The 21933-nt window shown below is 50.8% G+C and overlaps 1 protein-coding gene across 2 annotated transcripts; it reads left to right on the top strand.

Moving 5' to 3' along the window:
* The first annotated feature begins 10337 nt into the window (after positions 1 to 10337).
* Positions 10338 to 19150, top strand: LOC139230425 (zinc finger and BTB domain-containing protein 43-like). Of its 2 annotated transcripts, none has more exons than XM_070862261.1 (2): positions 10338 to 10441; positions 16374 to 19150. In XM_070862261.1, exon 2 carries the CDS (start codon positions 16407 to 16409, stop codon positions 18015 to 18017), a length of 1611 nt encoding a protein of 536 aa, XP_070718362.1. In that variant the 5' UTR covers positions 10338 to 10441; positions 16374 to 16406; the 3' UTR covers positions 18018 to 19150. The 2 variants fall into 2 exon arrangements, with proteins under 2 accessions (XP_070718362.1, XP_070718363.1); XM_070862262.1 differs by having other exon boundaries at positions 10432 to 10512.
* Positions 19151 to 21933: the final 2783 nt, after the last annotated feature.

The following is a 21933-nucleotide window of genomic DNA, read 5'->3' as shown; positions in this document are numbered from 1 at the left end:
CAGGGAAGTGGACCTCAGTTCATGATCAGATCAGCCATGATCGTATTAAATGGCGGAGCAGGCTCGAGGGGCCGTATGGCCTACTCCTGCACCTATTTCTTATGTTCTTATGTTCTTATGACATCACAAACACACAGACCACAAGAAGGTTCCATTCCTTTTTATTCCTGTCAACAGCAATGGCTGCAGTACCACAGTTGTCCCCTAGGTAGAGCTCTATATTATATATGGTGTCATGAATGGGGAACATTGCTCTCCATCTACTTTACCCCTTCATGATGTCACAGGAGGAGGGCTCATGAAGTCACAAACGTGGTGAGCTCCCTGCAAACTGTATGCCCCCCAGGCTGCCTCCAAACAGCAGTACTAAAATATACACAATGGCTACAAGGGGTAACAGAAAGACCAAGGTAAGTGTTGATGTTTGGTGGGGTGGGGTGCATTCAATAAAATGCACAATCCCTATAACATTTGAATTGGAGCTCTCCTGACAGTTCAATGGAACATAAGAAGGAATATAGGGCTAGGCTTTCCACTTTGCTGGCTATCGCTCAAAAAACGGGCGATGTTCCAGCCTTGGCGATGTTCTCGGCGAACGATCGGGCCGGTGATGTGCCGAAAGTTGCGCTGGGCGACGTGTGGGCGATCACCTCAGTGATCATCTTGGCGATGTGAGCCGAAAGTTGGGCCGGCAATTTTCCGGCGATGTTCCGGCCCAACTTTCCACATTTGAGGCAAAATGGGCAATAGCCTTCCATTTTGGGCAATATATAGGCACTAGCCCAGCGATCTCAAGTGGAAAGTCTAGCCCTATATAGGAACAGGAGGAGTGCCATTTGGCCCCTCGGTCCACTCAGCGAGAGATCATGACTGATCTGTATCTCACCTTCCTCTAGCCTCCTTGGTTCCATATCGCTTCATAGCTTCGCCTAACAAAAATCTATCAGTCGCAGTTTTAAAAAATTTTCAATTGACCCGCCCCACCAGCATCCACAGATTTTTTTTGGGGGGGGGGGGTGGGGGGAGAGAGGTCCAGATTTCCAGTAGCCTTTGTGTGAAAAAGTGTTTCCCAACATCGCCCCTAACTCATGCCGACTCGTTCTATGCCCTCAATGACTATGCTGTACCTGGACCCGCTGATGGCCTGCCTTTGCCAGGCCCAGGTGCAGACCGACGACAATGTGCTCCGACCTGCCCGCTCTTCTCCATACCAGGACTGAGGCGCTGCCAGAAATAGAGGAGCAGCCCCCTCAAATAATCGAATATGCATCCTGGCTAGGTAGTTCAACATTTACTGGCTCACTCTTCTAATTGCACTGGTGATGGCTTGCCATCACCAACGTAGAGGTAAGCATTTGTCCCCTTCTTAAAGGGGCACAACCAATAAAGACTGTAACTTAACCAAAATTAAACGGCAAAAAAGACTTGCATTTCTACAGCGCCTTTCATGGCCATCGGACATCCCAAAGCGTTTTACAGCCAATTGAGTACTTTTTGAAGTGCAGTCACTGTTGTCATGTAGGAAGTGTGACAGCCACTTTGCGCACAGCAAGCTCCCACAAACAGCAATGTGATAATTGTTGCGTATGGAGAAAGAGTCAGAAGAACACTGTGAGCTCAAAGTAAAGTGTGACCTCAGTCTTTTATTGCAGGTCTCCAGAGTGCCCCTCCAACCTGTGAAGCCTCCTTAAATACCTGTGCTCCCAAGGGATTATGGGATCCCTTGGGACTCCGGGGAATGAGCCCTCTGGTGGCTGTACAGAGTAAATACAAGTCCACATATAGAACAACATTCCCTCCCAAAGTCAATAGTGTAACTATTTACAATGTGAGTCGATCTGGGGCCCTTCTTGCCCTGGTTGATCGTCTCGGTGTGAACGCTGGAATTGTTGAATCATTCGCTGGGCCCTCGCTGGGCTGCTGTGCAGCTGGCCTTGCTGGGCTGCCTGGTGTGTTGGGCCCTGTAGGGCTGCTGTGGATGATGGGTTCTGCTTCGTGGTCAACCGTGATGTCGGTTGCCACTGGTGTGTATGTTGGAGGGTCAAAAAAGGTAGGGTCCAAGGTGGGTTGCTCAGGGTAGTCCGTTTCCGGTGAATGAGTCTATTTGAAAGTTTGACCCGAAACACCTTGCTCCCCTCTTTGGCCACGACAGTGCCGGGAAGCTACTTGGGACCTTGTCCATAATTTAAAACAAATACAGGATCATTGATTTCAATCTCACGTGACACATTTGCGCTATCATGGTATGCACTTTGTTGAAGCTGTCTGCTCTCTACATGCTCATGTAGATCAGGGTGAACTAACGAGAGCCTTGTCTTAAGTGCTCTTTTCATGAGCAATTCAGCAGATGGGATCCCAGTGAGTGAGTGGGGTCTCGTGCGGTAGCTAAGCAGGGCTCGGGATAGGCGAGTCTGCAGTGAGCCTTCAGTTACCCTCTTCAAGCCTTGCTCTCTCTGCCTGACCATTGGACGCTGGTTTAAACGGGACAGATGTGACATGTTTGATACCGTTACAGGTCATGAATTCTTTGAACTCAGCACTTGTAAAACATGGCCCGTTGTCGCTCACCAGGACATCGGGTAAGCCCTTGTGTGGCAAACATGGTCCGCAGGCTTTCAGTGGTGGCAGCGGACGTGCTAGCCGACATTATCTCACATTCAATCCACTTGGAGTACGCGTCTACAACCACAAGGAACATTTTACCCAAGAACGGGCCTGCATTGTCGGCGTGTACTCTAGACCACGGTTTGGAGGGCCAAGACCATAAACTTAGCGGCGCTTTCCTGGGTACATTGCTTAACTGCGAGCATGTATTACATCTGTGAACGCAGGACTCTAAGTCCGCATCGATACCAGGCCACCACACGTGGGATCTGACTATTGCTTTCATCATTACGATGCCTGGGTGGGTACTGTGGAGGTCATTGACGAAGGTGTCTCTGCCCTTCTTGGGGACCACTACTCGATTTCCCCACAGAAGGCAGTCTGCCTGTATAGACATTTCATCTTTGTGCCGCTGGAACGGCTTTATCTCTTCCTGCATTTCCACTGGGACACTGGACCAGCTCCTGTGAAGCACACAGCTTTTGACTAGAGATAATAAGGGTCATGGCTTGTCCAGGTTTTGATCTGCTGGGCAGTGACGGGTGATTGCTCACTCTCAAATGCTTCCATAACCATGGCTAGATCTGCGGGCTGCGCCATTTCCACCCCTGTGGTGGGCAATGGCAGCCTACTGAGAACATTGGCGCAGTTTTCTGTGGTGGATCGCGTAGTTGTATGCGGACAACATGAGCGCCCATCTCTGGATGCGGGCCGATGCGTTGGTATTTATCCCTTTACTCTCGGAAAACAGGGATATAAGTGGCTTATGGTCAGTTTCCAATTCGAATTTTAGCCCAAACAGATATTGATGCATTTTCTTTACCCCATAGACACACACTAACACTTCTTTTTCAATTATGCTGTAGGCTTTCTCAGCCTTAGACAGACTCCTGGATGCAAAAGCAACCGGTTGCAGTTTCCCGAAATCATTAGCTTGTTGCAATACACACCCGACACCATATGACGATGCATCACATGCTGGTATCAAACGCTTACATGGATCATACAACACAAGCAATTTGTTTGAGCATAACAATTTTCTCACTTTTACAAAGGCATTTTCTTGGCTTTTGCCCCAAACCCATTCGACCCCATTTCGTAGTAAGACATGTAGTGATTCGAGCAGGGTGCTGAGACCCGGTAAGAAGTTACCAAAGTAGTTCAAGAGTCCCAGAAATGACCGCAACTCCGTCACGTTCTGTGGCCTCTGTGCATTCTCGATTGCCTCCATCTTCGTGTTAGTGGGCCTGATGCCGTCCGCCGCAATCCTTCTTCCTAGGAACTCCACTTCAGGCACCAGGAAAACGCACTTTGAGCGTTTTAACCTGAGCCCCATGCGGTTGAGTCGACTAAGAACCTCCTCCAGGTTCTGCAGGTGCGCGACTATGTTCCGACCTGTGACCAAGATGTCATCCTGGAAGACCACGGTGTGAAGGACTGACGTCATATTTCACTGGAATGTCGCCGCCACTGATTGGATTCCAAATGGGCATCTGTTGTAAACAAAAAGACCTTTGTGTGTGTTGATGCAGGTGAGGGTCTTTGATGATTCCTCCAGTTCCTGCATCATGTAGGCTGAAGTCAGATCCAGGTTCGTGAACGTCTTTCCTCCCACCAGCGTTGCAAAGAGGTTGTCGGCCTTTGGTAGTGGGTATTGGTCCTGCAGGGAGAAACGATTGATAGTTACTTTGTAATCGCCACAGGTTCTGATGGTGCCGTCTCCCTTGAGGACTGGAACAACAGGACTCGATCGGTGAAATGATGCCCTCTCGTTGCAGCTGGTCTAGCTCGATCTCTACCCTTTCTCTCATCAGGTACGGTACTGCTCTCGCCTTGTGATGGATGGATTGCGCCCCTGGAATTAAGTGGATCTGCACTTTTGCTCTTTAGAATTTCCCGATGCCTGGTTCAAACAGCGAAGGAAATTTGTTTAAGGCCTGGGCGCACGAAGTGTCGTCAGCAGGCGATAGTGCTCGGACGTCGTCCCAGTTCCAGCGTAGCTTTCCCAGCCAGCTCCTGCCGAGCAGCGTGGGACCATCGCCCGGTACTACCCAGAGTGGTAGCTTGTGCACCGCTCCATCGTAGGAGACCATTACAGTAGCACTGCCGATTATGGGAATCAGTTCTTTAGTGTAAGTTCTTAGTCTCGTGCGAACTGGAGTTAAGACTGGCCTTGAGGCCTTGTTGTACCATAACCTTTCGAAAGTCTTTTTGCCCATGATGGACTGGCTCGCACCCGTGTCCAGCTCCATTGACACCGGGAGTCCATTTCGTTCAACATTCAGCATTATCGGGGGACAATTCATGGTGAATGTGTGCACTCCATGTACCTCTGCCTCCTCTATCTGAGGCTCTGGTTCGTAGTGATCTTCCGTGGATCTGTTCTCCTCTGCAACATGGTGGTTTGCAGGTTTAACAGGCTTAGCAGCTCGCCTGCACACTCGTTGGAAGTGTCCCATTGTCCCACAGCCCTTGCAAACGTATCTTTTGAATCGGCATGAATGGAAACAATGATCACCCCCGCAGCGCCAACAAGGTGTTAATGGCCTTGCATTCATCACACTTGATGGTGGACTCTGAGCGCTCTCTTCCCCATCCAGCTCATTGGCCACGAAGTATTGGTCGAGTCGCTCCAAAAAGTTTCCCCATCATCTCCCTCTGAAAATTTCTCCAGGATGCCCACTGTTCTCTGCACCTTTGGGTTCGCTATCTGCATCTCATCGCCAGTTGTTGTGTATGGAGAAAGAGTCAGACTGAACACTGTGAGCTCAAAGTAAAGTGTGACCTTAGTCTTTTATTGCAGGTCTCCAGAGTGCCTCTCCAACCTGTGAAGCCTCCTTAAATATCTGTGCTCCCAAGGGATTATGGGATCCCTTGGAACTCCAGGGAATGAGCCCTCTGGTGGCTGTGCAGAGTAAATACAAGTCTACATATATAACAACAATGACTAGATAATTTGTTTTTGTTATGTTGATTGAGGGATAAGTATTAGCTCCAGGTCACCGAGACGAGAGAGCTACCACAGCTGGCAAGTTAAATTAGAATTCAATTCCCTGGGGTGACGATGCACTCCAGTCCCTCCGGTGCCCACCAGTCGCAGAAGGCCTCTAGCATGCCAGTGGATACCGCTTGCTCCATCTTCAGGGACACCCTGGCGTGAACTTAGCCACGGAAGAGAGGCAGGCAGTCGGGCAGAATGGCTCCCTCGACCGCCTGCTGCCTGGACCTGTTGATGGCCACCTTGGCCAGGCCCAGGAGCAGTCCCACAAGGAGGACTTCTAACTTAACATTTATTGGCTATTGATTTCAGTGGTGGATTGCTTGGTTCATCAGATCAGTCTGGCTCTTTTCAATCATTAATCTAAGTTTTCCTTGATCTTGGCATATTCTGAGGACAAGATAGTGAGCTCCCATGGGTAATGAGAGTGGGCAGCACTCACGCCTCTGAGTCAGAAGGTCGTGGGTTCAAGTCCCACTCCAGGGGCTTGACTACATAAATCTAGGCAACATTCAGGTGCAGTGCTGAGGGAGCGCTGCATTGTCAGAGGTGCTGTCTTCTAGATAAGATGTCAAACCAAGGCCCCGTCTCTCGGGTAAACATAAAAGATCCCATGGCAATACTTCGAAGAAGAACAGTGAGTTCTCCCCGGTATAAAAGAAAGAAAGACTTGCATTTATATAGCACTGTTCATGACCACCGGACGTCTCAAAGCGCTTTACAGCCAATGATGTACTTTTGGAGTGTGGTCACTGTTGTAATGTGGGAAACAGAAAACATGAAAACTGAAAATGCTGGAAACACTCAGCAGGTCAGGCAGCATCTGTGGCGAGAGAAACAGAGTTAACGTTCCAGTTTGAAGACCCTTGGTCATCGACCTGAAACATTAACTCTGTCATTGAAACATAGAATCATAGAATCATAGAAGTTTACAGCACGGAAGGAGGCCATTTCGCCCTATCGTGTCCGTGCCGGCCGACAAAGAGCTATCCAGTCTAATCCCACTTTCCAGCTCTAGGTCCGTAACCCTGCAGTTTATGGCATTTCAGGTGCATATCCAAGTACTTTTTAAATGTGGTGAGGGTTTCTGCCTCTACCACCATTTCAGGCAGTGAGTTCCGGACCCCTACAACCTTCTGCATGAAGAAATTTCCCCTCAAATCCTCTCTAAATCTTCTACCAATTATTTTAAATTTATGCCCCCTGGTTGTTGACCCCTCTGCTAAGGGAAATAGGCCCTTTCTATCCACTATATCTCATAATTTTATACACCTCAATGAGGTCTCCCCTTAGCCTCCTCTGTTCCAATGAAAACAACCCCAGCCTATCTAATCTGTCCTCATAGCTTAGATTCTCCACTCCCGGCAACATCCTCGTAAATCTCCTCTGTACCTTCTCCAGTGCAATCACGTCCTTCCTGTAATGCAGTGATCAGAACTGCACGCAGTACTCCAGCTGTAGCCTAACCAGTGTTTTACACAGTTCAAGCATAACCCCCTTGCTCTTGTATTCTATGCCTCGGTTAATAAAGCCAAGCATTCCATATGCCTTCTTAACCACCTTATCTACCTGGCCTGCTACTTTCAGGGATCTGTGGACCTGCACTCCAAGGTCCCTTTGTTCCTCTACACTTCTCAATGTCCTACCATTTAATGTGTATTCCCTTTACTTGTTAGCCCTCCAAAAATGCATTACCTCATACTTCTCTGGATTAAATTCCATTTGCCTCTGTTCTGCCACTGAGATTAGGCTGATATCTTCCTGCAGTCCACAGCTTTCTTCTTCATTATCAACCACACAGCCGATTTTGGTATCATCTGCAAACTTCTTAATCATATACCCCCGACATTCAAGTCTAGATCATTGATGTATATCACATAAAGCAAGGGACCTAGTACTGAGCCCTGCGGAACCCCACTGGAAACATCCTTCCAGTTGCAAAAGCACCCATCAACCATTACCCTTTGCTTCCTACCTCTTAGCCAATTTTGGATCCAACTTGACACTTTGCCCTGGATCCAATGGGCTTTTATTTTCTGCCATGTGGGACCTTATCCAAAGCGTTGCTAAAATCCATATAAACTACATCATACGCACTGCCCTCATCGACCCTCCTGGTTACCTCCTCGAAAAATTAAATCAAGTTAGTCAGACACGACCTTCCCTTAACAAATCCGTGCTGACTGTCCTTGAATAATCCATGTCTTTCTAAGTGAAGGTTTATCCTGTCCTTCAGGATTTTTCCAATAATTTTCCCACCACTGTGGTTAGGCTGACTGGCCTGTAATTACTCGGTTTATCTCTTTCTCCCTTCTTAGCAGTCCTCCAGTCCTCTGGCACCACACCTGAAGCCAGAGAGGATTGGAAAATGATCGTCAAAGTCTCTGCTATTTCCTCTTTTGCTTCACTTAACAGCCTGGGATATAGTTCATCCAGGCCTGGGGATTTATCCACTTTCAAAGCTGTTAAGCCCTTTAATATCTCCTCTCCACTATGTTTATTTAATCTAATATTTCACACTTCTTCTCCTTGAAAGTAGTGTCTGCATCGCCTCCTCTCTTTTGTGAAAACAGACGCAAAGTATTCATTAAGAACCCTACCCACATCTTCCGTCTCCACACACAGATTACCCTCATGGTCTCTAATAGGCCCTACCCTTTCTTTAGTTATCCTCTTGCTCTTAATATATTTATAAAACATCTTGGGGTTTTCCTTGATTTTTCTTGCCAAGAATTTTTCATGCTCCCTCGTTGCTTTCCTAATTCCCTTTTGATTTCACCCCTGCACTTTCTATACTCCTCGAGAGATTCTGCAGTATTTAGCCCTTGGTATCTGTCATAAGCCTCCCTTTTTTTCTTTATCCTACCCTGTATGTTCCTAGACATCTCTGATCCCTGAAAGTAGCAGGCCAGATAGATAAGGTGGTTGAGAAGGCATACGGAATGCTTGCCTTTATTGGCCGAGGCATAGAATTCAAGAGCAGGGAGGTTATGCTTAAATTGTATAAAACTTTGGTTAGGTCACAGCTGGAGTACTGCGTGCAGTTCTGGTCGCTGTATTATGGGAAGGACATGATTGCACGAGAGAGGGTGCAGAGGAGATTTACTAGGATGTTGCCTGGAATGGAGAATCTTAGTTATGAGGACAGGTTGGATAGGCTGGGTTTGTTCTCATTGGAACAGAGGAGGCTGAGAGGAGACCTCATTGAGGTGTACAAAATGTTGAGGGGCCTGGACATAGTGGATAGCAAGGGCCTATTTTCCTTGGTGGAGGGGTCAATTACGAGGGGTCATAGTTTTCCCAGATTTTATTTCCCCAATTGGCCTGGGTTTTTATCTGTTTTTTTTCCTCTCAGGAGATTGCATGGCTCCGGTTGGGGTGGAGTGTAGAATGTTTCAGTGTAAGGGGTGTCGCAGTTGTGTAAGGCGGACTGGTTGGGCTGGGTGCTCTTTCCCAGTCCACCATTGTAAATTGTTCACAGGTTTATATGTAACCTTCAGGGCTGCTGACCGAGGGCCGTGCGGCTCTTTGTTGGCCGGCGCGGACACGATAGGCTGAAATGGCTTCCTTCTGCGCTGTAAATTTCTATGTTTCTATCCAGATTTGTTAGTCCCACCCTTTATCTTTAAGTGCACATGTTTGGCCTGAGCCCTCCGGATCTCCTACTTGAATGCGTCCCACTGCTCTGACACTGATTTATCGACAAGTAACTGTTTCCAGTCCACTATGGCCAAATATAATCTCAGCTTAGCAAAATTGACTTTTCCCCAATTGAGAACTTTTATTCCTGGCCTAACCTTGTCCTTTTTCATAACTACCTTAAATCTTACTGAATTATGGTCACTAACACTAAAATACTCTCCCACTGATACCCCTTCCTGGCCAATATTTATCCCTCAATCAACATCATTTAAACAGATGATCTGGTCATTATCACATTGCTGTTTGTGGGAGCTTGCTGTGCGCAAACTGGCTGCCGCGTTTCCCGCATTACAACAGTGACTACAAGCCAAAAACTGCTTCATTGGCTGTAAAGTGCTTTGGGAAGTCCAGGGACCGTTAAAGGCGCTATATAAATGCAAATCTTTCTTCTTCAATTCAGCGGGACTCATGTGACGGAGACTAAAAGAGGTGCTTGTCCCTTTAATGGTGGAGCCGAGTCCCGGACATTCCCGAGTGGAGCCAGTCCGGGGTCGGAGCACAGCCGGAAAGAGCCGAGTGCCCGGTCGAGGGGCCGGAAAGAGCCGAGTGCCCGGGGGGAGGGGCCAGAAAGAGCCGAGTGCCCGGTCGAGGGGCCGGAAAGAGCCGAGTGCCCGGGGGGAGGGGCCAGAAAGAGCCGAGTGCCCGGGGGGAGGGGCCGGAAAGAGCCGAGTGCCCGGGGGAAGGGGCGGGGCCTAGTTCCGGAAAGAGCCGAGTGCCCGGGGGAGGGGCGGGGCCTAGTTCCGGAAAGAGCCGAGTGCCCGGGGGAGGGGCGGGGCCGGGCCTCGTTCCGGAAAGAGCCGAGTGCCCGGGGGAGGGGGCGGGGCCTTGTTCCGGAAATAACTGAGTGCCCGGGGAAGGGGCGGGGCCTAGTTCCGGAAAGAGCCGAGTGCCCGGGGAGGGGGCGGGGCCTAGTTCCGGAAAGAGCCGTGCCCGGGGAGGGGGCGGGGCCTAGTTCCGGAAAGAGCCGAGTGCCCGGGGGAGGGGCGGGGCCTTTTTCCGGAAAGAGCCGAGTGCCCGGGGGGGAGGGGCCGGAAAGAACCGAGTGCCCGGGGGAGGGAGCCGCCATGTCCGCCGCGATGAAGAAGCCAGTGCGAGGCTCGAGCTGCCCTTAAAACCGGACCGAGCCGCCACCCTTCGGTATACAGCGACCGCTGCTCTGTTATTGTCCGCCTACTTCTTCCTCTCGGCCCTCCGGGCGCTGCGGGCAGGTAGGCCTCGGCCTCTCCCCGGACAGCCTCGGGCTCGAGTAGCTGCGGAGCCCGCGCATGGCGCGCCCCCGGACGGCCGGTTTGGAGAGTGTGTGTTGGGGAGGGGAGGGAGGGTTTGTTGGTGTTTAAACCTTTCCCACTGGTTGTAACTCCAGGTTAAACGGGGCAGTTAGCCCCTCTCAGCCCCAGGCCTCCCAGTCTATAATGTAAAGTACTTGTATTTAAAACATTAAAGTAATTATATTTAAAATTTATATTATATAAATATGATGGATATATCCAGGGACTTCCATTGAGCCCACGATCATAAAACTCTTTGTAATGTTGGTAAGACCACAACAATCTGCTGCGCACATAAAGACAGACTTGCATTTATATAGCGCCTTTCACACCACTGGACGTCTCAAAGCGCTTTACAGCCAATGATGTACCTTTGGAGTGTAGTCACTGTTGTAATGTGGGAAACGCAGCAGCCAATTTGCGCACAGCAAGCTCCCACAAACAGTAATATGCTGATGACCAGGTGATCAGCTTTTCATATGTCAATTGAGGGATAAACATTGGCCCTAGGACACCGGGGATAACGCCCCTGCTCCTCTTCAAAATAGTGCCATGGGATCTTTTACGTCCACCTGAGAGGGCAGACGGGGCCTTGGTTTAATGTCTTATCCGAAAGACGGCACCTCCAACAGTGCAGCACTCCATCATCATCATCATCATCATCATCATCATCATAGGCGCTCCCTCGAACGAGGATGACTTTCATCCACTAGTTCACAGATGTTTCAATGAAGGAGCAGTCCTGAACTCCAATTGAAGGGTGGAAGATGCCTGTGCGTGGATTGTTTTAACATGTAGTGACCGTTGTACACCAGCCACCACACGGGCTTGACAGAGCTCGGGCTTTATCCAGTGGCAAAGGTTAATCAGGATGACTGGAGACCTGCTCTGCTGCACGGACCTAGTGTTCACACATATTGCAGTGTGGGCGGGTACATGCTGTCCCTGGGCCCTGTGCCCTCATTCATTCACCGCACTTCCGCCACAATCTCTTGTCGCTCCTCCGCCACAAACATTCGCCGCACCTCCGCCACGATCCCTCACCATTCCTCCGTCACAAAAATACTCGCTGCACCTTCGGCACGCTCTCTCATAAGAACATAAGAATTAGGAACAGGAGTAGGCCATCTAGCCCCTCGAGCCTGCTCCGCCATTCAACAAGATCATGGCTGATCTGGCCGTGGACTCAGCTCCACTTACCCGCCCGCTCCCCGTAACCCTTAATTCCCTTATTGGTTAAAAATCTATCTATCTGTGACTTGAATACATTCAATGAGCTAGCCTCAACTGCTTCCTTAAACTCGGATTTAAATTGGCTCCTCCGTATTTTGAGGTTGTGCCCCTTAGTTCTAGTCTCCCTGACCAGTGGAAACAACCTCTCTGCCTCAATCTTGTCTATCCCTTTTATTATTTTAAATGTTTCTATAAGATCCCCCCTCATCCTACTGACCTCCAACGAGCAAAGACCCAGTCTACTCAATCTATCATCATAAGGTAACCCCCTCATCTCCGGAATCAGCCTAGTGAATCGTCTCTGTACCCCCTTCAAAGCTAGTATATCCTTCCTTAAGTAAGGTGACCAAAACTGCACGCAGTACTCCAGGTGCGACCTCACCAATACCCTGTACACTTGCAGCAGGACCTCCCTGCTTTTGTACTCCATCTCTCGTTGCACCTCCGCACCAAACATTCGCTGAACTTCCGTCACGATCACCTATCAAATCTTAGCCACACTCCCTCATCACTCCTCCGCCCCGATCATTTGTCGCAAGTCCGCCACGACCTTCCCACTCCTCTGCTGTACCAGGGTCCCACCGATGCTCCTGCACACACTCCAAATGGTGACCTTGGTCCTGATGACGTCTTACAGTCGCCCACCTCGAAGCTGTTGCACTTTTGTGTCAGCTTGCACTGGAACTGCAGTGGCATGCTCCAGCTCTTTTTATAGCCCCAACTTGCGGCGGTGTCCTCTCGCAGGTCGCAGTTGCCCACAATGTCCCAGGGCCCGGCGCTCCAGCTCTTTTTATAGCCCCGACCACCCCGACCTGCGAGAGAACATTTCCACAGGTCAGGGCTATAAAAAGCACTCCCTCAGCACTGCACTGGAATGTCAGCCTCGATTTTTTGTGCTCAAGTCTCTGGAGTGGGGACTTGAACCCACGACCTTCTGACATTGAGGTGAGGGTGCTACCCCTGAGCCACAGCTGGCAACAGATACGGAGAACTGTTAATCCACTTGCCTGGGGCAGCTGCAACAACACTCCAGAATTGTGCACTATTCCAACACAAAGCGGTCCGCTTCTTTGATGCCTCATTCACGAGCCTAAACAATTACCCCCTCCATCAAAGGAGGACCGTGGCTGCAGTGTGTACCATCTGCAGTGACCAAAGCCTCTTCAACGGTACCTCCCAAACACACCACCTTCACCACTGAGAAAGACAAGGGTAATAGCTTTATGGGGACACCATTGCCTCCCCGTCTCTCACACCATCCTATCTTGGACATATATCATCGTTCCTTCATCCTGGAACTCCCTCCCTGACAGCACTGTATGAGCACCTTCACTACACGGATTACAGCGGTTCAAGAAGGGGCTCACCACCACCTTCTCAGGGGCAATTAGGGATGGGCAATAAATGCCGGCCTTGCCAGCGACACGCACGTCCTGAGAATGGATTTTTTAAAAGCTGGCAAAGAGCATATGAGATCCTAGATCCTAGTGTCAGCTGTGGCTCAGTGGGTAGCACCCTCGCCTCTGAGTCAAAAGGGTGTGGGTTAAACAAAAATCTAGGCTGCGGGAGTGCTGCACTGTCGGAGGTGCCGTCTTTTGGATGAGACAAACCAAGGCCCCGTCTCTCAAGTGGACATAAAAGATCCCACGGCACTATTTCAAAGAAGAGCAGGGGAGCTATCCCAGGTGTCCTGGCCAATATTTATCCCTCAATCAACATCACTAAAACAGATGGACTAGTCCTTAACAAATTGCTGTTTGTGCGATCTTATTGTGCGCACTTTGGCTGGCCGTGTTTCCTACATTACAACAGTGACCACACTTCAAAAGTACTTAATTGGCTGTAAAAGGCTTTGGGACATCCTGAGGTCGTGAAAGGCGCTGTATAAATGCAAGTCTTTGTTTCTTTAACTATAGGCATACAGTATGAAAATAGAGGTAATGCTAAATGTAGACAAACTATTGGTTAGGCTGCAGTTAGAATCTGGGTTTCAACATCCTACCTTAGGAAAGATGTCAGGGCCATGGAGAGTACAGCAACGATTTATGAGGAGAGATTGGGTCGATTAGGCCTGTAGTTTAGAAGAATGGGAGGAGATCTCATTGAAACGTATAAAATTCTGACTGGATTGGACAGACTGGATGCAGGGAGGATGTTTCCCCTGGCTGGGAAGTCTAGAACAAGGGGTCACAGGATGCGGGGTAGGAAATTTAGGACCGAGATGAGGAGAAATTTCTTCACTCAGAGGGTGGTGAACCTGTGGAATTCTCTACCACAGAAGGCTGTGGAGGTCAAGTCACTGAATATATTTAAGAGGGAGATAGATAGATTTCTAGACACAAGGCATCAAGGGGTATGGGGTGAAAGCGAGAATATGGTGCTGAGATAGAGGATCAGCCATGATCATATTGAATGGCGGTGCAGGCTCGAAGGGCCAAATGGCCTACTACTCCTATTTTCTATGTTTCTATGATTTAATCAGATGATACTAGAGAGGAGAGGTTTTAGTAGTTTTGAGGAGCGACTAAAGAAACAGTGGCTCTTTTCACGAGAGCAGAGACGGTTCGGAGAACATCTGACTGACATATCCAGAACTCTGAGGCGTTTTGATGAGGTTGATTTCATATCATCGTACTCTTATCTTGGAGAACAGTGCGAGGTAGTGGAAAGATTCGCTGGCTGACTAACAGTCTGACAGCCTTAACACCAGCCGATGAGGTTGTTAGTCCTCTACGGCAGGAGAGTTTTGTGAGCTCCCACGTCCCATATGATGATGCAAGGTGCTACCCACAGCCCCTGGATACAATTATCCCATTGCACGTCAGCCTAGAATTCCGAGCAGGAGCTCCGTTTTTTTAATAGGTAAATAAATCACAGCACACCATCGGGTGGACACATAGCAAGATAGTGATTTCTTTTCGCTTGATGAGCACAAAAATCCAGGCTGACACTCCAGTGCAGTGCTGAGGGAGCACTGCACTGTCAGAGGTGCCGTCTTTCGGATGAGCCATTAAACCAAGGCTCCGTCTGCCTTCTCAGGTGGATGTAAAAGATCCCGTGGCTCCATTTCGCAGGGGGTTCCCACCCGGTGTCCTGGCCAATACCTATCCCTCAACCAACACCACTAAAAAGGCACCTGGTCTTCCCACGTTCCTGCTTGCGGGAGCTTGCTGTGCGCAATTTGCGTTCCAACAGTGACAGCTCTTCCAAAAGTACTTAAATGGCCGTAAAGTGCTATGGGATGTCCTGGGGTCGTGAAAGGCACTATAGAAATGCAAGTCTTTAAGTCGTGCATTCAGTTCTGTGTACCGCACCTCAGGAGGATATATTGGCCTTGGGGCGGGGCAGGGGGGGGGTGCAGATTCACCAGAACAATAATAATGCTAAAAGGGTTAAGTTATGAGGATAGGTTGCATGGACTCGGCTTCTATTTGAGTATAGAATATTAGAGGTTAATCTAATTGATTATTCAAGAATTTAATAGGATAGATAGAGAGAAACTCTTTCCTCTGGTGGGGGGGAGTCCAGAACAAGGGGGCATAACCTTAAAATTAGAGCTAGACCGTTCAAAGGTGATGTCAGGCAGCCCTTTTTCATGCAAAGGGTAGTGGAAATCTGGAACTCGCTCCTGTTGAGGCTGGGGGTCAATTGGAAATTTCAAGAGTGAGATTGATTTTTGTTGGGTAAGGGTAACCAGGGATATGGAACCAAGGCGGGTAACTGAAGTTAAGATATGAGCCATGATCTAATTGAATGGAGTAGAATGAGGGGCTGAATGGCCTCCTGTTCCTTTGTGCCCAGGAGAAGGAACAGGGACTGAATTCCATCTCGGTCAACATTGTCCAACTGGGCAGGGATGGGACACCAGACTCTACCAACTGAGGTACTGGGGGAGGTGAGGCCCCATGAAGTATGTTTGGACAAGTTGACCATAAGAATTAGGAGCAGGAGTAGGCCATTCGGCCCCTCAGGCCTGCTCTGCCATTCAGTGAGATCATGGCTGATCTTGTACCTCAACTCCACTTTCCTGCACTGTCTCCATATCCCTTGATTCCCTTAATATCCAAAAATTTATCGATCTCAGTCTTGAATGTACTCAATGACTGATCACCCATAGCCCTCTGGGGTAGAGAATTCCAAAGATTCACCACCCTCTGAGTGAAGAGATTTCTCCTCATCTCAGTCCTAAATGTCCGGCCCCTTATTCTGAGACTGTGACCCCTGGTTCTAGACTCCCCAGCCAGAGGAAACATCCTCCCTGCAATCCACCCTGTCAAGCCCTGTAAGAATTCTGTATGTTTCAATGAGATCATCTCTCATTCTTCTAAACTCGAGAGAATATAGGCCTAGTCTACTCAATCTCTCCTCATAGGGCAATCCCCCCATCCCAGGAATCAGTCTGGTGAACCTTCGTTGCGCTCCCTCAAAGGTAGGTACCTCCTTCCTTAGGTCAGGGGACCAAAACTGGAAGTTCCCAAGTGTGGTCTACAGCAAAGTATTGTGTTCTTTCGCTGCAAACCTCAACTTAGCCCGTGTTCGATTGTGCCTTCCCCCCCCCCCCCACCCAGGTACAGCTCGGACTCTGGAAGAGGCGCCCCCACATGGAGCCAGGGATGTTCCAGGTGGAGTTCCCCAACTTCGGCAACAACCTGCTACGGAAGCTGAACCAGCAGCGCATGGAGGGCAAGCTGTGCGACATTACCATCCACCTGCAGGGCCAGATGTTCCGGGCCCACCGGGCCGTGTTGGCGGCCTCCTCGCCCTACTTCCACGACCAGGTGCTGCTGAAGAACGCCAGCCGCATCGTGCTGCCCGGCGTGATGAGCCCCCGGGCCTTCGAGAACGTGCTGGCCTCCTCCTACACGGGCCGGCTGACCATCCTGTCGCCGGAGATCGTCAGCTACCTGACGGTGGCCAGCTTCCTGCAGATGTGGCACGTGGTGGACAAGTGCACCGAGCTGCTGCAGGAGTGCCAGTCTCCCCCGGCCCCCGCCCCCAGCCAGCGCTCGGCCAGCCAGAACCAGTCGCCCAGCAGCAGCAACTACCTCAGCCCCTGGCATGGGCCGGAGCCGGGGGCCGGTGCGGCCGCCAAGTTCGAGCAGCCCGAGGAGGACGACATCAAGATGGAGGGCCACCACCGCCAGGAGGAGGACGAGGAGGAGGAGGAGGAGGAGGACGACGACGACGACGACGAGGCGGACGAGGAAGGCCACAAAGGCCCGGCCTCCCCGGAGAGGGAGCAGGACAACGTCATCAGCAACTCGGCCGAGCGGGAGAAGTTTCGGGAGCGGGGCGAGGGGGCGGAGCCGGGCGACAGCCCCGATTGCCCCTACCCGGCGCCGGCCTACAGCCAGCCCAGCATCGTGCCGCACAAGCGCTGGGTCTTCGTCAAGAATGGCAAGGAGGAAGAGGAGGAGGGCGGGGGGGACGGGGGGGACGGGAGGCGGTCGCCGGGCAGCGAGGAAGGGCGGCGCTTCCTGCTGGGGCCGCAACTGCCGGGCAAGAGGGAGCCAGAGGACGAGGAGGGGGCGGCGGAGCCCCACCAGCATGGCGGCGGTGGCGGCTCCCGCTTCCCGGACCACTCGCTGGCCGAGGAGTACGACGAGTTCAACGAGGACCCCAGCTTCGACGAGCCGGTCGACTACTACGGCTCGTCTGACGACTTCCACTTCGACCACCGGATGGGGGGCGGGGGAGGGAGCGGGGGCAGCCCCAACGGGCCCTGCCTGCAGGGTGGGGGCGGGGGCCTGCCGGGGGAGATCCAGGAGAACGGGGCCTACGGGGTGCTGGGGGAGCCGGGCCCCAGCTCAGGCCTGGCGGGCGCCGGCGGAGGTGGAGGTGGCTCGTCGGACTTTCCCGGCGGGGTCTACAAGCTCTACCCTTGCCAGTGCGGCAAGAGCTTCGCCCACAAGAGCCAGCGGGACCGGCACATGAGCATGCACCTCAACGTCCGCCCCTTCGGCTGCCCCATCTGCAACAAGAAGTTCAAGATGAAGCACCACCTGATGGGCCACATGAAGATCCACACGGGCCACAAGCCCTACGAGTGCCACTACTGCGGCAAGAAGTTCATGTGGCGCGACAGCTTCACCCGGCACCGCAACGCCTGCGCCAAGCTCTACCACGCTGCCGCCGCCGCCGTCGTGCCCCTCCCCCTCCCCCTGGCCGACCTCGACGTGCCGTCCGACCTCAGCGGGCCCGCCGACCTCTGACCTGCCGCTACGAGGCTTCCACCGGGGCCGGCCTTTCGGCCAAAGAAGGCAAAAGGTGCAGGTGCCGAAGGCCAGGGGTGGGGGTTGCCGACGAGCGTAACCTGGAGCGCGTGTGGTCGTCGGGAGATCTGCGGTGAGCTGGCCTTTCAAAACGTACGCAGAGCTACCGACGTGAAGTGGTGGGACCGCCAACAGTTCAAACCCGCACGGCTTGGAATCAGATCGCGCTGACAATTTTTACAGAAAATGAGTATTTAAGGATATAAAAATATATATATATTTAGATATATATATAAATATATATATATATATATAAAATATGTGTAAATCCTGGTGCTGCACATCGAAGTATTTTTTACAACCGCCTCTGCTTTTTAATATTTATGAAAATTGAACTGGGAAAGGCCGGAGACACTCAGCCGGTCGCTCAGCGCCTGGTGGGGAGTCGCCTCGGATCCGTATCGGGACTGTTGGGCGGTCGTGCCTCAGTGGGCAGCCGCTCTCGCCTTCCGAGTCAGAAGGTCGTGGGTTCGAGTCCCGCGCCAGAGATCAAGCACTATAAATCCAGGCCGACACTCCCAGTGGCAGTGCAGAGGGAGCGCTGCACCATCTTTCAGATGAGACGTCAAACCGAGGGCCCTCGACTGCTCTCTCGGATGGACCTAAAAGATTCCACGGCCACTGTCTCGAAGAAGTGCTCTGAGGTGTCCTCGCGCCAATATTTATCCCTCCAGCACCATCACTGAAACGGATGATCCGGACATCATCACATTGCTGTCTGTGGAAGCTTGCTGTGCGCAGATTGCTACATTTTCCAACATTACAACAGTGACTACATTTCAAGAAGTACATGATTGGCTGCGAAGCAGTTTTTGGACGTCCTGAGGATGTGAAAGGCGCTATATAAATGCAAATCTCTGAAGAAGGGGTCCACAGCTGCTACCTGGATAGACACTGCCCAGACCTGCGGAGTGTTTCCGCACACTGTGTTTTTACTGTTTCTTTTCTCCAGAATTCCTGCATCTGCAATGTTGCTTTTTATTTTGTTGTGTCCTTCACTATTTATATATTTTTTTTTAAACGTGCTGAATTTTAACTCTGTTCTCCCCGTGAATAAAGGCATTTTGAGCAACTGACTGGGCTCGGAATCACCTGCACTGGCTCTGCCCGTGGCCTCGAGTTACCTCGGATCTCATGCACATACCAATTCCGTTTTAAAAAAGAGCAGGAGAGAGGTGTGGATCGCTCGGTTAAAATGCACCTCGTGCTACAGATCAGGAAGCTCCCTGGAGGGGCTGGCTTAGCCGATCTCTGTTCGGCCGGTAATGGAACGTACATTAAAATCACACCGCACAGAAGGGAGGCCACTAGACCTATGGTGCCTGTGCCAGCTCTATCAAAGAGCAATCCAATTAGTCCCTGTTCTTTCCCCATTGTCCTACTAATTTTTCCCCCTCGAGTATTCATCCAGTTCCCCCCTTTGAAAGTTACTATTGAATCTGCTTCCACCGCCATCGCTGGAATGTAAAATTCTCCTCATCTCCCCCCTGGCTCTTTTACCAGTTGTTTTAAATCTGTGTCCTCTGGTTGACCGAGCATCCAGCCAGTGGAAAAAGTTTTTCCTTCGTTACTGTCATCAAAAACCCATCGTAACTTTGAAGATCTCTGTTGATCGTAAATTTTCCCTTCACCTTCTCTGAGGAGAACAGCCCAGGAGAATTGGAATCAGTCAAGGAGCTGCTCCTCCCGATTACTGTCTCGTGAAGGCCGCTAGCAAATTGGGGGATTGAGCTCAGTAACAAATAGGGTGATTGGCAGGCTGGTGCCAGGTTAAAAATGACTGTAAAAAGTTAATGGATTGTCATGTAAAAACTGTGCCTGTTTTGCTAATGCCCTTCAGAGAGGGTATCTCACGCCCACAGCCCCCCCCCCCCCCCCCCCCCCCATAAAGCCCCTACACCTGGCCGACACCTGACTCCAGTCCCACATTATATCATTGGCTAGTAATGCCCTCAGGGCGATGACAGGTTGGCAATAAATGCTGGACTCGCACAGCGTCGCTCAATATCGGAGAACAAATTAAAGCAAAGGAAATATTAGGGGATGTGTGTGTCACCAGCATTTATTGACCATCCCTAGTTGCCCTTGAGAAGATGATGGTGAGCCGCTGGCTTGAAGCGCTCCAGTCTGTGTGGTGAAGGTACTCCCACAGTGCTGTTAGGGGTAATCCCACAGTGCTGTTAGGGGTAATCCCACAATGCTGTTAGGGGTAATCACACACTGCTGTTAGGGGGTAATCCCACAGTGCTGTTAGGGGTAATCCCACAGTGCTGTTAGGGGGTAATCCCACAGTGCTGTTAGGGGGTAATCCCACAGTGCTGTTAGGGGGTAATCCCACAGTGCTGTTAGGGGTAATCCCACAGTGCTGTTAGGGGTAATCCCACAGTGCTGTTAGGGGGTAATCCCACAGTGCTGTTAGGGGGTAATCCCACAGTGCTGTTAGGGGTAATCCCACAGTGCTGTTAGGGGTAATCCCACAATGCTGTTAGGGGTAATCACACACTGCTGTTAGGGGTAATCCCACAGTGCTGTTAGGGGTAATCCCACAGTGCTGTTAGGGGGTAATCACACAGTGCTGTTAGGGGGTAATCCCACAGTGCTGTTAGGGGGTAATCACACAGTGCTGTTAGGGGTAATCCCACAGTGCTGTTAGGGGTAATCACACAGTGCTGTTAGGGGGTAATCACACAGTGCTGTTAGGGGTAATCCCACAGTGCTGTTAGGGGTAATCACACAGTGCTGTTAGGGGGTAATCACACAGTGCTGTTAGGGGTAATCCCACAGTGCTGTTAGGGGTAATCACACAGTGCTGTTAGATGTAATCCCACAGTGTTGTTAGGGGGTAATCCCACAGTGCTGTTAGGGGTAATCCCACAGTGCTGTTAGGGGTAATCACACAGTGCTGTTAGATGTAATCCCACAGTGTTGTTAGGGGGTAATCCCACAGTGCTGTTAGGGGTAATCCCACAGTGCTGTTACGGGTAATCCCACAGTGCTGTTAGATGTAATCCCACAGTGCTGTTAGGGGATAATCCCACAGTGCTGTTAGATGTAATCCCACAGTGCTGTTAGATGTAATCCCACAGTGCTGTTAGGGGGTAATCCCACAGTGTTGTTAGGGGGTAATCCCACAGTGTTGTTAGGGGTAATCCCACAGTGCTGTTAGCGGTAATCCCACAGTGCTGTTAGATGTAATCCCACAGTGTTGTTAGGGGGTAATCCCACAGTGCTGTTAGGGGTAATCCCACAGTGCTGTTAGGGGTAATCCCACAGTGCTGTTACGGGTAATCCCACAGTGCTGTTAGGGGGTAATCCCACAGTGCTGTTAGGGGTAATCTCACAGTGCTGTTAGGGGTAATCTCACAGTGCTGTTAGGGGTAATCCCACAGTGCTGTTAGGGGGTAATCTCACAGTGCTGTTAGGGGGGTAATCCCACAGTGCTGTTAAGGGTAATCACACAGTGCAGTTAGGGGTAATCCCACAGTGCTGTTAGGGGTAATCCCACAGTGCTGTTAAGGGTAATCACACAGTGCTGTTAGGGGTAATCCCACAGTGCTGTTAGGGGGTAATCCCACAGTGCTGTTAAGGGTAATCACACAGTGCAGTTAGGGGTAATCCCACAGTGCTGTTAGGGGGTAATCCCACAGTGCTGTTAGGGGGTAATCCCACAGTGCTGTTAGGGGTGATCCCACAGTGCTGTTAGGGGTAATCACACAGTGCTGTTAGGGGTAATCCCACAGTGCTGTTAGGGGGTGATCCCACACTGCTGTTAGGGGTAATCCCACAGTGCTGTTAGGGGTAATTCCACAGTGCTGTTAGGGGTAATCCCACAGTGCTGTTAGGGGGTAATCCCACA

Source organism: Pristiophorus japonicus, chromosome 19, assembly GCF_044704955.1.
Source record: "Pristiophorus japonicus isolate sPriJap1 chromosome 19, sPriJap1.hap1, whole genome shotgun sequence".
In the NCBI taxonomy this organism is placed as follows: domain Eukaryota; kingdom Metazoa; phylum Chordata; class Chondrichthyes; family Pristiophoridae; genus Pristiophorus; species Pristiophorus japonicus.
This window is presented reverse-complemented; position numbering and strand designations above follow the sequence as displayed.